This window comes from Scyliorhinus canicula, chromosome 5, assembly GCF_902713615.1.
Source record: "Scyliorhinus canicula chromosome 5, sScyCan1.1, whole genome shotgun sequence".
Classification (NCBI taxonomy): Eukaryota; Metazoa; Chordata; class Chondrichthyes; order Carcharhiniformes; family Scyliorhinidae; genus Scyliorhinus; species Scyliorhinus canicula.
In genome coordinates, this window is record NC_052150.1 from 227,029,891 (window position 1) to 227,044,169 (window position 14,279).

The following is a 14,279-nucleotide window of genomic DNA, read 5'->3' on the forward strand; positions in this document are numbered from 1 at the left end:
ACTCATCCAGCTACTTTTTAAAGAATGCGAGGCATCCAGCTTTTGGGATGTGGGCGTCGCTGGTTAGACCAGAATTTATTGCCCATCCCTAGTTGCCCTTCAGAAGGTGATGGTGAGCTGCCTTCTTGAACCGCTGCAGTCCTTGAGTGTAGGTACACCCACTGTGCTGTTAGATAGGGAGTACCAGGATGTTGCCCCAGCGACAGTGAAGTAGCGGCAGTCTATTTAATAATCTTTATTGCCACAAGTAGGCTTACATTAACACTGCAATGAAGTTACTGTGAAAAGCCCCTAGTCACCACACTCCGGTGCCTGTTCAGGTACACAGAGGTAAAATTCAGAATGTCCAATTCACCTAACAAACATGTCTTTCGGGACTTGAGAGGAAACCGGAGCACCCGGAAGAAACCCATGCAGACATAGGGAGAACGTGCCGACTCCACACAGACAGTGACCCAAGTCCAAAACGGAACCTGGGGCGCTGGCGCTGTGAAGCAACTGTGCTAACCACTGTGCTACCGTGCCACCCAGGGTATTTCTAAGTCAGGGCGGTGAGTGACTTGGAGAGAAACCTCCAGGGTGGTGGGGTTCCAAGGTATCTGCTGCAGGTGTCCTTCTAGATGCTGTTGGTCGTGGATTTGGTTTGGAAGGTGTTGTCTAAGGAGCCTTGTTGAGTTCCTGCAGTGCATCTTGTAGATGCCACTGTTCATCGGTGGTGGAGGGAGTGAATGCTTATGGGAGGGAGAGCAATCAAGCGGGGTTGCTTTGTCCTGGATGGTGTCGAGCTTCTTGAGTGTTGTTGGAGCTGCGCTTACCAGGACATATGCACATTTGGAGGAAAATGGACGAGTTAGTGACAGCAGCATGGTTTTGTACGGGAAGGTCATGTCTCACCAACTTGATTGGGTTTTTTGAAGTGGTGACAAAAGAAAGTTGATGAGGGACGGGCTGTGGATGTAGTTTACATGGATTTTAGTGAGGCGTTTGACAAGGTCCCACAGGCAGAATGGTACGAAAACTAAAATCACATGGGATTCAGGGTGGGTTGGCTAGATGGATACAGAACCGGCTTGGTTATAGTGGGCAGAGAGTAGAGGTGGAAGCGTATTTTTCAGAGTGGAGATCTGTAGCTCGTGGTGTTCTGCAGGGATCAGTACTGGGACCTCTGTTGTTTGTAGTATGTATAAATGATCTGGAGGAAAATGTGGATGGTCTGATTAGTAAGTTTGTGATGACACAAAGATTAGCGGAGTTGCTGATAGTGCCGAGGATTGTCAGAGGATACAACAGGATATAGATAGATTGAAGACTTGGGCACAGAAATGGCAGATGGAGTTTATTCCGAACAAATGCGAGGTGATGCATTTTGGGGGATCAAATGTACGTGTGAATTATACTGTAAATGGCAGAACCCTTAGGAACATTACCGTACAGAGGGATCTGGGCATGCAGTCCGCAGTTCCCTAAAAGTGGCAACTTTTAAGCGGCTGGTTTAGCACAGGGCTGAACAGCTGGCTTTTAAAGCAGACCAAGGCAGGTCCAGTAGCACGGTTCAATTCCCGTGCCAGCCTCCCCGAACAGGCGCCGGAATGTGGCGACTAGGGGCTTTTCACAGTAACTTCATTTGAAGCCTACTTGTGACAATAAGCGATTTTCATTTTCATTTCATTTCATTTTCATTTCACAGGTGGTCAAGGTGATGAAAAAGGCATATTGCATGCTTGCCTTCATCAGCCGGGGCATTGAGTACAGGAGTTGGGAAATCACGTTGCAGCTATATACAACCTTGGTTAGGCTGCATTTGGAGTATTGCGTACATTTCTGGTCACCACATTATCAGAAGGACGTGGAAGCTTTGGAGAGATTGCAAAGAAGGTTCACCAGGGTGTTGCCTGGTCTCGAGGGTATTGGCTATGAGGAGAGGTTGAATAAACTAGGATTGTTTTCACTGGAGAGACAGAGACTGAGGGGAGAACTGATAGAGGTCAACAAAATTATGAGAGGCATAGATAGGGTGGATAGTCAGAGGCTTTTTCCAAGGATGGAAGTGTCAATTACACAGGGCACAGGTTCAAGGTGAGAGGGGGAATGTTTAAGGGAGATGTGCGGGGTAAGTTTTTCACACAGAGAGTGGTGGGTGTCTGGAACTAGCTGCTAGAGTCTGTGGTGGAAGCAGACACATAAGCAACATTTAAGAGGCATCTGGATGGGTACATGAATAGAGGGATACGGACCGAGTAAGGGCAGAAGGTTTTGTTTTTAGGGCATCGTGATCAGCACAGGCTTGGAGGGCTGAAGGGCCTGTTCCTGTGCTGTACTTTTCTTTGCCTTCCCTCCTGCACACTTGTCTCCATGTCGCGACCAACTCCGTTCCTGATTGTACCAGTTGTGAAGAATATCTGGTTCATGGTTCACATTAACTGTATTAGCACTGCTGCCTCACGGCGCTGAGGACCCGGGTTCAATCCCGGCCCCGGGTCACTATCCATGTGGAGTTTGCACAATCAGCCTGCAGGGCTGAGTGGATTGGCCATGCTAAGTTGCCCCTTAATTGGGATAATAAGAATTTGGTATTTTAAATTTATTCAAGTGCAAAAAATGGGCTTACTCTAACTAAAGCAGGTTGGTGTCTATTACACTTGGAGGATTGGGTCCCTGCTGACTTGAGGGGTTAACGGTTAGAAAGGTAAGACCCTAAAGCAACAGGTGGGATTATTTAACTGGAGAACTCAGTGGTTTCCACATTGCTTGCTAAGAAGTGCCAACAAGAGAGTGGCTTTCTTTCGGGAGTAAACTAAATGAGATTCAAAGCATTCAGTGCACCCTGAAAGGCTACATCATCATGGAGGTGCGTGGAACTTTTAAGGTTGTCTGGTTTCAGTTGAACTGAGTGTTCTCTTGCCGGGGTAGAAGCTGGAAAGGGAGCCTAGGTACAGATTGTACCAGGTATGGTTTGTAGCTCATGGAGAAACCCTGGGAGCGAAGCGCAGGCTCCAAGCAGTTAGGATTTGGAGAGGTTTCTGGAGAGCTGTGAAGGTGGTGGATGCTGGTTCTGTGCTGGAGAGGGATAGAGCCAAAGGATGCCCTGGGGGATATTTAAACCTCAGTGCAGCCAGGAAACCGCCTTTTGGAGAAATCTAGGGCAGAGATAGTTTGGTGAAGCTAGTGGTCTGTGAAAGAGTTGGAATTGGAGCAGTAATTAGAGACGGGCGTGCAGGCTTGTTAATACCATGGAAAGCAATCTCCAAAGAAGAATTTAAACATCGGGAGGTGAACAGCCATGGAGGCACAATACAACACCCAAACAGCCCCAAGCAACCCCCAAACAAACTAACAAGACAGCTCCCCTCACCCCCCAATAGTCAACGGTAACCGATTCCCGAAAATGCATAAACTACCTGCAGCTGGGTCAGCCTCAACCTTGCACAAGAAGTCGAGGCATTCTCCCTCCGCAACAGCTCGCATCACAGTCCCTCTTCAAGCACCATCCCCAGCTCCTCTTCCCACTTCATCTCAATCCAGTTCATGGACACCCCATTCTTCTCCAGGATCCTCCGGAAATTTCCAAAACGACTCCCTTCTCCAGTCCCCACGCTGACAACACTTCCTCCAACAACAAAGGGGGCCAGCGTAACAGGAGGTCTAGAACACTTTCCTTGCGAAGTCCCACACTTACTTGTACCTAAACCCCTCTCTCTGTCGCAATCCAAATTTCTCTCCCAACTATTCTCGACTCGCAAATTGACCCCACGGAACATATCCTCCATTTCACTGATATCCTTCTCCCTTCAGCCTCCAAACCTCGCACCATCCTTCCTGGCCGGAACCCGTGATTCCCCCTAATCTGCATCCCCCCCCTGATCAAGCCCACAATTTAAAGTGTAGCCTAAACTGTTTCCAAATCCTCACTGTGGCCACGACCATCTGACTCCATCAGCAGCAGTGCCGTTGCCAACGCCCGCACATCCCACCCCCAACAAGAGCATGCTCCATCCTTATCCACAGAGCCCTCCCCTCCATCCTTACCCACAGAGCACTCCCCTCCATCCTTATCCACAGAACCCTCCCCTCCATCCTTACCCACAGAGCCCTCCCCTCCATCCTTATCCACAGAGCCCTCCCCTCCATCCTTACCCACAGAGCCCTCCCCTCCATCCTTACCCACAGAGCCCTCCCCTCCATCCTTACCCACAGAGCCCTCCCCTCCTTCCTTACCCACAGAGTCCTCCCCTCCATCCTTACCCACAGAGCCCTCCCCTCCATCCTTACCCACAGAGCCCTCCCCATCCGTACCCACAGAGCCCTCCCCTCCATCCTTACCCACAGAGCCCTCCCCTCCATCCTTACCCGCAGAGCCCTCCCCTCCATCCTTACCCACAGAGCCCTCCCCTCCATCCTTACCCACAGAGCCCTCCCCTCCTTCCTTACCCACAGAGCCTTCCCCTCCATCCTTACCCACAGAGCCCTCCCCATCCTTACCCACAGAGCCCTCCCCTCCATCCTTACCCACAGAGCCCTCCCCATCCTTACCCACAGAGCCTACCCCCATCCTTATCCAGAGAGCCCTCCCCATCCTTACCCACAGAGCCCTCCCCTCCATCCTTACCCACAGAGCCCTCCCCTCCATCCTTACCCACAGAGCCCTCCCCTCCATCCTTACCTACAGAGCCCTCCCCTCCATCCTTACCCACAGAGCCCTCCCCTCCATCCTTACCCACAGAGCCCTCCCCTCCATCCTTACCCTCAGTGCCCTCCCCTCCATCCTTACCCACAGAGCCCTCCCCTCCATCCTTACCCACAGAGCCCTCCCCTCCATCCTTACCCACAGAGCCCCCCCTCCATCCTTACCCACAGAGCCCTCCCCTCCATCCTTACCCACAGAGCCCTCCCCATCCTTACCCACAGAGCCCTCCCCTCCATCCTTACCCACAGAGCCCTCCCCATCCTTACCCACAGAGCCCTCCCCTCCATCCTTACCCACAGAGCCCTCCCTCCATCCTTACCCACAGAGCCCTCCCCTCCATCCTTACCCACAGAGCCCTCCCCTCCATCCTTACCCACAGAGCCCTCCCTCCATCCTTACCCACAGAGCCCTCCCCTCCATCCTTACCCACAGAGCCCTCCCCTCCATCCTTACCCACAGAGCCCTCCCCTCCATCCTTACCCACAGAGCCCTCCCCTCCATCCTTACCCACAGAGCCCATCCCCTCCATCCTTACCCACAGAGCCCCCCCTCCATCCTTCACCCACAGAGCCCTCCCCTCCATCCTCACCCACAGAGCCCTCCCCTCCATCCTTACCCACAGAGCCCTCCCCTCCATCCTTACCCACAGAGCCTCCCCTCCATCCTTACCCACAGAGCCCCCCCTCCATCCTTACCCACAGAGCCCTCCCCTCCATCCTTACCCACAGAGCCCTCCCCTCCATCCTTACCCACAGAGCCCTCCCCTCCATCCTTACCCACAGAGCCCTCCCCTCCATCCTTACCCACAGAGCCCTCCCCTCCATCCTTACCCACAGAGCCCTCCCTCCATCCTTACCCACAGAGCCCTCCCCTCCATCCTTACCCACAGAGCCCTCCCCATCCTTACCCACAGAGCCCTCCCCTCCATCCTTACCCACAGAGCCCTCCCCTCCATCCTTACCCACAGAGCCCTCCCCTCCATCCTTACCCACAGAGCCCTCCCCTCCATCCTTACCCACAGAGCCCTCCCCTCCATCCTTACCCACAGAGCCCTCCCCTCCATCCTTACCCACAGAGCCCTCCCCTCCATCCTTACCCACAGAGCCCTCCCTCCATCCTTACCCACAGAGCCCTCCCTCCATCCTTACCCACAGAGCCCTCCCTCCATCCTTACCCACAGAGCCCTGCCTCCATCCTTACCCACAGAGCCCTCCCCTCCATCCTTACCCACAGAGCCCTCCCCTCCATCCTTACCCACAGAGCCCTCCCCTCCATCCTTACCCACAGAGCCCTCCTCTCCATCCTTACCCACAGAGCCCACCTCCATCCTTACCCACAGAGCCCTCCCCATCCTTACCCACAGAGCCCTCCCCTCCATCCTTACCCACAGAGCCCTCCCCTCCATCCTTACCCACAGAGCCCTCCCCTCCATCCTTACCCACAGAGCCCTCCCCTCCATCCTTACCCACAGAGCCCTCCCTCCATCCTTACCCACAGAGCCCTCCCTTCCATCCTTACCCACTGAGCCTTCCCCTCCATCCTTACCCACAGAGCCCTCCCTTTCATCCTTACCCACAGAGCCCTCCCCATCCTTACCCACAGAGCCCTCCCCTCCATCCTTACCCACAGAGCCCTCCCCTCCATCCTTACCCACAGAGCCCTCCCCTTCCATCCTTACCTATAGAGCCCGCCCCTCCATCCTTACCTATAGAGCCCGCCCCTCCATACTTACCCATAGAGCCCTCCCCTCCATCCTTACCCATAGAGCCCTCCCCTCCATCCTTACCCACAGAGCCCGCCCCTCCATCCTTACCCACAAGCCCTCCCCTCCACCCTTACCCACAGAGCCCTCTCCTCCATCCTTACCCACAGAGCCCTCCCCTCCATCCTTACCCACAGAGCCCTCCCCTCCATCCTTACCCACAGAGCCCTCCCCTCCATCCTTACCCACAGAGCCTTCCCCTCCATCCTTACCCACAGAGCCCTCCCCTTCCATCCTTACCCACAGAGCCTTCCCCTCCATCCTTACCCACAGAGCCCTCCCCTTCCATCCTTACCCACAGAGCCTTCCCCTCCATCCTTACCCACAGAGCCCTCCCCTCCATCCTTACCCACAGAGCCTTCCCCTCCATCCTTACCCACAGAGCCTGCCTCCATCCTTACCCACAGAGCCCTCCCCTCCATCCTTACCCACAGAGCCTGCCTCCATCCTTACCCACAGAGCCCTCCCCTCCATCCTTACCCACAGAGCTCTCCCCTCCATCCTTACCCACAGAGCCCTCCCCTCCATCCTTACCCACAGAGCCCTCCCCTCCATCCTTACCCACAGAGCCCTCCCCTCCATCCTTACCCATAGAGCCCTCCCCTCCTTACACCATCCTCTCACCTTGCTCAGCATTTGCTGCCCAATAATGTTAAAGCACATTCGGGAGGCCTAGTGTCCCCTTTCACCTTCACCTCTGTAATGTCACCTTCCTAATCCTGCCGACCTCCACCCCCACCCACCCCCAAATGAACAAGGAGACGAGTTTATCTACCCCCTTGAAGAACAATTTAGTAGAAAGAATGGTGGACACTGGAGCAGAAACAGGAATCGTGGCAATACGTTCATTTTGTCAGTCTGTACCTGGCCTGCCAATGACAAAGGGAGATTGTCCCACCTTGCCAAATCAGCCTTCACCCTCCCCACCAAACTGGTCAAATTAAACTTCAGGAGCCCTGAGCCACCTGCACCTCCAGATACTTAACGTGAGACATCGCCAAGCGGAATGGCAACTCTCCCACCCAGTTCCCATTCCCAGTGAAAGCCGATGGAGACAGCATTTTAATTAGATTGTGTGACTGATGGAGGTCACTGACATCGGGACTGATTGCTGAAAAATCCACGGGATCTCTCCTGGTCGCATCTCTTATTTCATGTGCAGGACACCATAATCTGCCTGTTAATAAATGCTGACCTCATATTAATTCTGAATGTTGAGATTATTTAAGATAAATAGTATGAATTGTTTTATTTTTCCAACTTGTATAGTAAAGTTTATTTTGTTTGTTTGAAACAGTGGAATCTTGTGGCTTTAATTCCCTCAGTAAGTATCGGGGATTTCACATTTTGTCTGCTTTAAGCAAAACATTACTCGTCTTTAATCGAATCGTACGTACTCAAATCTCCCATGTGCAACTGAGGCGGTGGACGTAGCCTTGGTTTATTGTCTAATCTAAAAGAGAGCACTTCCAACAGTACAGCACTTGCTCGAGTCTGGCCCTGGATTATGTGCTCGGATTTGTAGAATGGAATTTGAACTCCTAACTTTCTGACTCAGAGCTACCTGTTGAGCCGAGGCCGACGTGAAGTGTCAATGGCAGTGAAGTCATTTAATTAGCATGGTCAACATTTTGAAGACTCTAAATTTTGTTTTATAAAGGAGGTTAAACATGAAGTTGAACAATCTAAAGACTGGTCCTATTTTGGTGACTGTTCCATAAGAGACCATAAGATGATCTGTTATAAGTGTTGTATTCTTCTTGGATCCTGTCAGAACAGCCAGGACTTCATAGACACAATGTCTGCCTGCCACCAGCGAGGAGCGGACCTCATAGTGGAGGGGGCCATTAAGAACTCAGGTTTGTACATCAAGCTGGGACAGGGGCTGTGTGCCTTCAATCACCTGCTCCCGCCAGAGTACACCAACACTCTGCGAATCCTAGAGGACAAGGCCATCAGCAGAAGGTACAAGGAGGTACGTCTGTTTGTGTTTCTATTTGTGAATTATGTTATCATCTGAGACAGAACAGGGAACTCTTGGCACTCCATGCCTGCAGAGCTGGCATTGTACACCTTCAGGACAGATATAACAAGGTTAGCTCCAGAATCCAGCATCCTGTCTGTCCACACTGCATCAAAACTTTCCTGAGCTCCGACCTGAGCAGACTCGATGGGCCGAGTGGCCTAATTCTGCTCCTATGTCTTATGCTATTTTGGACCTCAAAAGATGCAGAATCCCAACGCACCAATCCAGCCAACAAACATTCATGTAACCTCCCAAAGTCGAAGTGTCTGGTAGTATACAATTGGAGATTATGGTGAGCCAGTGGCATAATGGAATTTTCACTGGACTAGTAATCCGGGACTAGACCCAGGATAATGTGCAGGTTACAACGGGACATTGACAGGATGCAGAGCTGGGCTGAGAAGTGGCAGATGGAGTTCAACCTAGATAAATGTGAAGTGATTCATTTTGGAAGGTTGAATTTGAATGCTGAATACAGGGTTAAAGGCAGGATTCTGGGAAGTGTGGAGGAACAGAGGAATCTTGGGGTCCACATACATAGATCCCTCAAAGTTGCCACCCAGATTGATAGGGTTGTTAAGAAGGTGTATGGTGTGTTGGCTTTCATTAACAGGGGGATTGAGTTTAAGAGCCGTGAGGTTTTGCTGCAGCTTTATAAAACCCTGGCTAGACCACACTTGGAATATTGTGTCCAGTTCTGGTCGCCTCATTATAGGAAGGATGCGGATGCTTTGGAGAGGGTGGAGAGGAGATTTACCAGGATGCTGCCTGGACTGGAGGGCATCTCTTATGAAGAAAGGTTAAGGGAGCTAGGGCTTTTCTCACTGGAGCAAAGAAGGAAGAGAGGTGACTTGATAGGGGTGCACAAGGTGATGAGAAGCACAGATAGAGTGGATAGCCAGAGACTTTTCCCCAGGGTGGAAATGCCTGTCACGAGGGGACATAATTTTAAAGTAATTGGAGGAAGCTATTAAAATATAGGGGAGATGTCAGAGGTAGGTTCTTTACACAGAGTGTGGTCGAACGCACTGCCAGCAGAGGTGGTGGAGTCAGAGTCATTCGGGACATTTAAGCGACTCTTAGACAGGCACATGGACAGCAGTAAATTGAAGGGGTGTAGGTTAGGTTGATCTTAGATTAGGATAAATGGTCGGCACAACATCTTGGGCTGAAAGGTCTGTACTGTGCTGTACTGTTCTATGTTCTAATGCTCTGGGAACCTGGGTTCGAATCCCATTTTGGCAGATAGTGAAATTTTACTTGAATAAAAATCTGGAATTAAAAGTCTAATGATCACCTTGAAACCATTGTCGATTGTCATACAAACCCATCTGGTTCACTAATGTCCTTTAAGGAAGGAAATCTGCTGTTCCTTACCTGGTCTGTGGCCTACATGTGGCCTCAGACCCACAACAATGTGGTTGCCTCTTGAGTGCCCCCTCCAGGGCAATTAAGGAATGTCTCAGCCAACTGCATCTATACCCCATGAAAGAATTTTTAAAAACACTTCATGCTGGCACCAAGAACCACCTCACATCTGTTCAAACTGACCGAATATTCTTGGGGTTAGAAGAGACAAAGGGCCCCTGAGCAAACTGGTTGTGTGCGGGGTCAGAATCTGCCCCATTACCGCCAGCAGTTTCCCTGGCCTGGATTTGAACCAGGTGAGAATTTGACCCAAATGCACCATTCATTAATCTGGGCTGGCTTTCAGCAAAATCGGAGTGGTGCGTTTTACCACCCGTTCTCTGGGGCTGGATTTTAAAACCCTGGAAAGAATCTGACCCACTGAACGACCAATTTCCCTCGTCAGAGTTACTGCCAGCCGTTACTTCGGTTAAATGTGTACAGAAAAAAAAAGCCAGCGTCACCTTCTCTTCTGACATTGCCAGGTTGATGCATTGTTCCTCGAAGACTTTCACACCACTCCGGATAAGTTGTTCAAACACTTTGACGACAAACCATTTGCAGCTGCCAGTCTATCTCAAGTCCACAAGGCGGAATTGTCCGACGGGACACCAGTGGCTGTTAAAGTAGGTATAGCCTCTAGCAGTGGCTGGTATCACAAACTGGTCTTAGAATCCAAAATCGTTATTTGCCGATTAATGCAGAAATGATGAATATTGTAACCCGCTTCGAATTTAAAATAATTTCCCCCCCCGCCCCATTACTTTTTCTCAAGTCTGCCTGGGGCACTCATCGCCGAGATTACCAGCCCATTCACAGAGGAACAGGAACAGGGGAAAGCCAGTCAGTTCCACAAATATCTTTCTCCATTTAATGAGAGATGGCTGATCTGTATCCAAACACCACCCACCTGCTATTTGCTGTTTCGCAAACGATTGCTCAACTCTGATTTTAAATTGTGAATTGAGGTTTGCGTGGGAGAGAGTTCCACACTTCTACCATCCCTTTTACGTGAAACAGTGTTGCCTCCTCTGATTTTGTCCCTTTGTCCTTAGTCCCACCAGTGAAAAAATTCTGCATCCAATCAGCTCCTTGCAAAATCCTAAAGGTTTCCATTCCAGGGTCATTGTTTTAAAATAAGGGGTCACCCATTTAAAGAAATTCCATTTTATTTTCTCAGAGAGTTGGGAACCTTGGTGGGGGGGGGGGGGGGTGAAAATTTCTAGGAGTTGGACAGAAATCAGATCAGCCATGATCTTGTTGAAAGACTGAGCTGCCTTGAGTGGCCTATTCCTGCACCCAATATGTATGCCTGTAAGTTACCCCTTAACCTTCTATCTTGCAGGGAATTTAGTTTACATAATCAAAACCTTTGGAAATATATTGGTAAACCTTCACAACCTTCCTTCCAAAGCCAATATGAAAAAATATGGCGCCAAGGGCTTTACTCACTCTCACAGCTGTGACCTAACATTTGCTTGTGTAGCTGTGGTAGACGTTCCTCCGCTTTACATTCCCACCGTCCAGCTATAAACATTCCATTAGCTTTTGTGAGTACTTACTGATTACGTTTTAGAGATCTGTGCACTTAATTTATAATGAGGTGGATCAGCTAGCTATAAAATTCTCACTGTATCGGCACTGCTCAACAGCTTTTACATTCAACAGAGAACATTTTTAAATGCATAGCTTGAAATACTTTGGGACGAGAGGTTTGCAGAGGTTCTGCAGTGTCCATCTGTGTGGGGCTTGTGTCAACATGGCCACAACCCACACGCCAATGCTCATTCTGTACACGGTACATCTCCAAACACTCTACCGGACTGTGAAAAGGGAGGCGGTCCCCGAGCACTGAAGGGAATGAAAGTTAAGATATGGAAGTTATTAAAGAAGTAACGCGCACTTCTCCGGCGCCTTTCACAAGCTTGGGGTTTGTCCGAACGCTCTTCCGGCCAGTGGGCGTTTCCTTTGAAGTGCAGGCTCTATACCAAAGAAGCTTTGCTTCTCTTTCCCATCTTTACATTCCTGCCAGCCTCTCGCTCCACCAGTCCCTCTAATGACCACCACCACCTTTGAGGTGTCGGTCTCAGCTGCTGTGCCTTCCCATCATTTCTATTCATAAAGTAACACGAGCAAACCTCTTGTGCTGATGCTAACAGTGAGCTGCCGGATCTATTGAGGGCTCGTTTTACATTACACAGGGAAAGGCAGAGATCACAAGTGGTGGGCAGAATGGCAGCTGGTATGTGCCCAGAGAAGTTGTTCACAATTGGAAAAGCAGTTTTCACACAACAGGCACATTTGACGCATGAGACAAAAAGACTTGCATTTGTATGACCACTGAACATTTCAAAGCACTTTACAGTAATGAAGTACTTTTGAGCGGTAACCATTGTTGTGACTGAGGGAACACAGTTGCTAATTTATGCACAGTAAGTTCCCGCAACCTGCAATGTGATTCACGACCTGATAATCTGTTTGCAAACGGCTGTTTTCCGTACCAGCCTCCCCGAACAGGCGCCGGAATGCGGCGACTAGGGGCTTTTCACAGTAACTTAATTTGAAGCCTACTTGTGACAATAAGCGATTTTCATTTCATTTCATTTCAATGTTGATTAGCCGGAATGCTCCCCTACTTCCCTTTGAAATCGTGAGCATGGGATCTTTTCCCAACTCAGGGGAAGGATGAGGCCTCTGGTTAATGTCCGGCTTGAAAGACAGTATCTCAACAGCATTCCCTCCCCCCCCCCCCCCCCCCGTACCACCTCCTTTCTTTTTGTGCTGGAGTGGAACTTGAACCCTACCGACTCGGGGTTACTTAACTCTGCTCATGAACTCAGTTTGATTGTGTTTTAACTCTTCCTTTTGCTGCAGGTGCAGTTCATTGATTTGCGGGACCGATTTGATGGAGACATCATGACACTGGAGTTTCTCCTGGGACTGGTTCAGTTGATGCATCCAAAGTTTGCATTCCGCTGGGTCCTCCAGGTAAGTGCTCCCCGTCCGAATGGAAAGGTTGGAATGTTGATTGTAACATGATCATATTGCGGTATTTGTACAGCCAATGCCCTTGATGGTGTACAGTTTCTTTCAACAGAAAAATGAAAGAGACGCAGTGATTCAGGTATGAAAGGGATGTATACGGATAAGGTGCAGAGGTTTTGGGGTGTAAATGTCCAGTCCTTATTTCAGATCCTGGCCTCAGCATCTTAAATTGCTGGTATTTCCCAGATTGCAAACCATAAGCATAGGGCAAAACATGTTTCATCCATCTTGAAATTAATGTTCTTCAAAACTGATTTCGACCAGTTGGTCTAAAAGAACCTGCATTTCTGTAGCACTTTTCACGACCTCAGAAGATCGAATTTTCCAGCCAATGATGTAACCCTGAAGTGTAGTCACTGTTGTCAAGTAGGAAATGCAACAGTCAATTTGCACCCAGCAAGGTCCCATAGACAGCAGTGTCCATAACGGTATCGGTAGAAGTGACCACCGTCCTTGTGGAGACAAAGTCCCGTCTTCACATTGAGGATACCCTCCATTGTGTTGTGTGGCACTACCACCGTGCTAAATGGGATAGGCTTCAAACAGATCTAGCAACTCAAGACTGGGCATCCAGAAGGCGCTGTGGGCCATCAGCAGCAGCAGAAATGTATTCAACCTCATGACCCGGCATATCCCCCATTCTACCATTACCATCAAGCCAGGGGATCAACCCTGGTTCAATGAAGAGTGCAGGAGAGCATGTCAGGAGCAACATGAGGCATGCCGAAAAATGGTGAAGCTACAACACAGGACTACTTGTGTGCCAAACAGTATAAGCAGCAAGTAATAAACAGAACCGAGTGATTCCACAACGAACGTCAGATCTAAGTTCTGCAGTCCTGTCACATCCAGCTGTGAATGGTGAGGGACTATTAAACAACTCACTGGAGGAGGAGGCTCCACAAATATCCCCAACCTCAGTGATGGAGGAGCCCAACACAGATAGGGGCAGCACGGTGGCATGGTGGTTAGCATAAATGCTTCACAGCTCCAGGGTCCCAGGTTCGATTCCCGGCTGGGTCACTGTCTGTGCGGAGTCTGCACGTCCTCCCCGTGTGTGCGTGGGTTTCCTCCGGGTGCTCCGGTTTCCTCCCACAGTCCAAAGATGTGCGGGTTAGGTGGATTGGCCACGCTAAATTGCCCGTAGTGTCCTAAAAAGTAAGGTAAGGGGGTTGTTGGGTTACGGGTATAGGATGGATACGTGGGTTTGAGTAGGGTGATCATGGCTCGGCACAACATTGAGGGCCGAAGGGCCTGTTCTGTGCTGTACTGTTCTGAGATGTTAAAATGTCAAGGCTGAGGCATTTGCAACAATCTTCAGCCAGAAATGAAATGAAAATGGCTTATTGTCACGA

General features: G+C 50.2%; 1 protein-coding gene across 1 annotated transcript in view; it reads left to right on the plus strand.

Annotated features, from left to right (window-relative positions):
• adck5 (aarF domain containing kinase 5) overlaps positions 1–14,279 on the plus strand; it is a 51,978-nt gene that overhangs the window by 9,587 nt on the left and 28,112 nt on the right. The window contains exons 5-7 of the mRNA XM_038798670.1: positions 8,221–8,421; positions 10,365–10,505; positions 12,754–12,867. Of these exons, the coding sequence (XP_038654598.1) occupies positions 8,221–8,421; positions 10,365–10,505; positions 12,754–12,867 (456 nt within the window). The remainder of the gene's footprint in view (positions 1–8,220; positions 8,422–10,364; positions 10,506–12,753; positions 12,868–14,279) is intronic.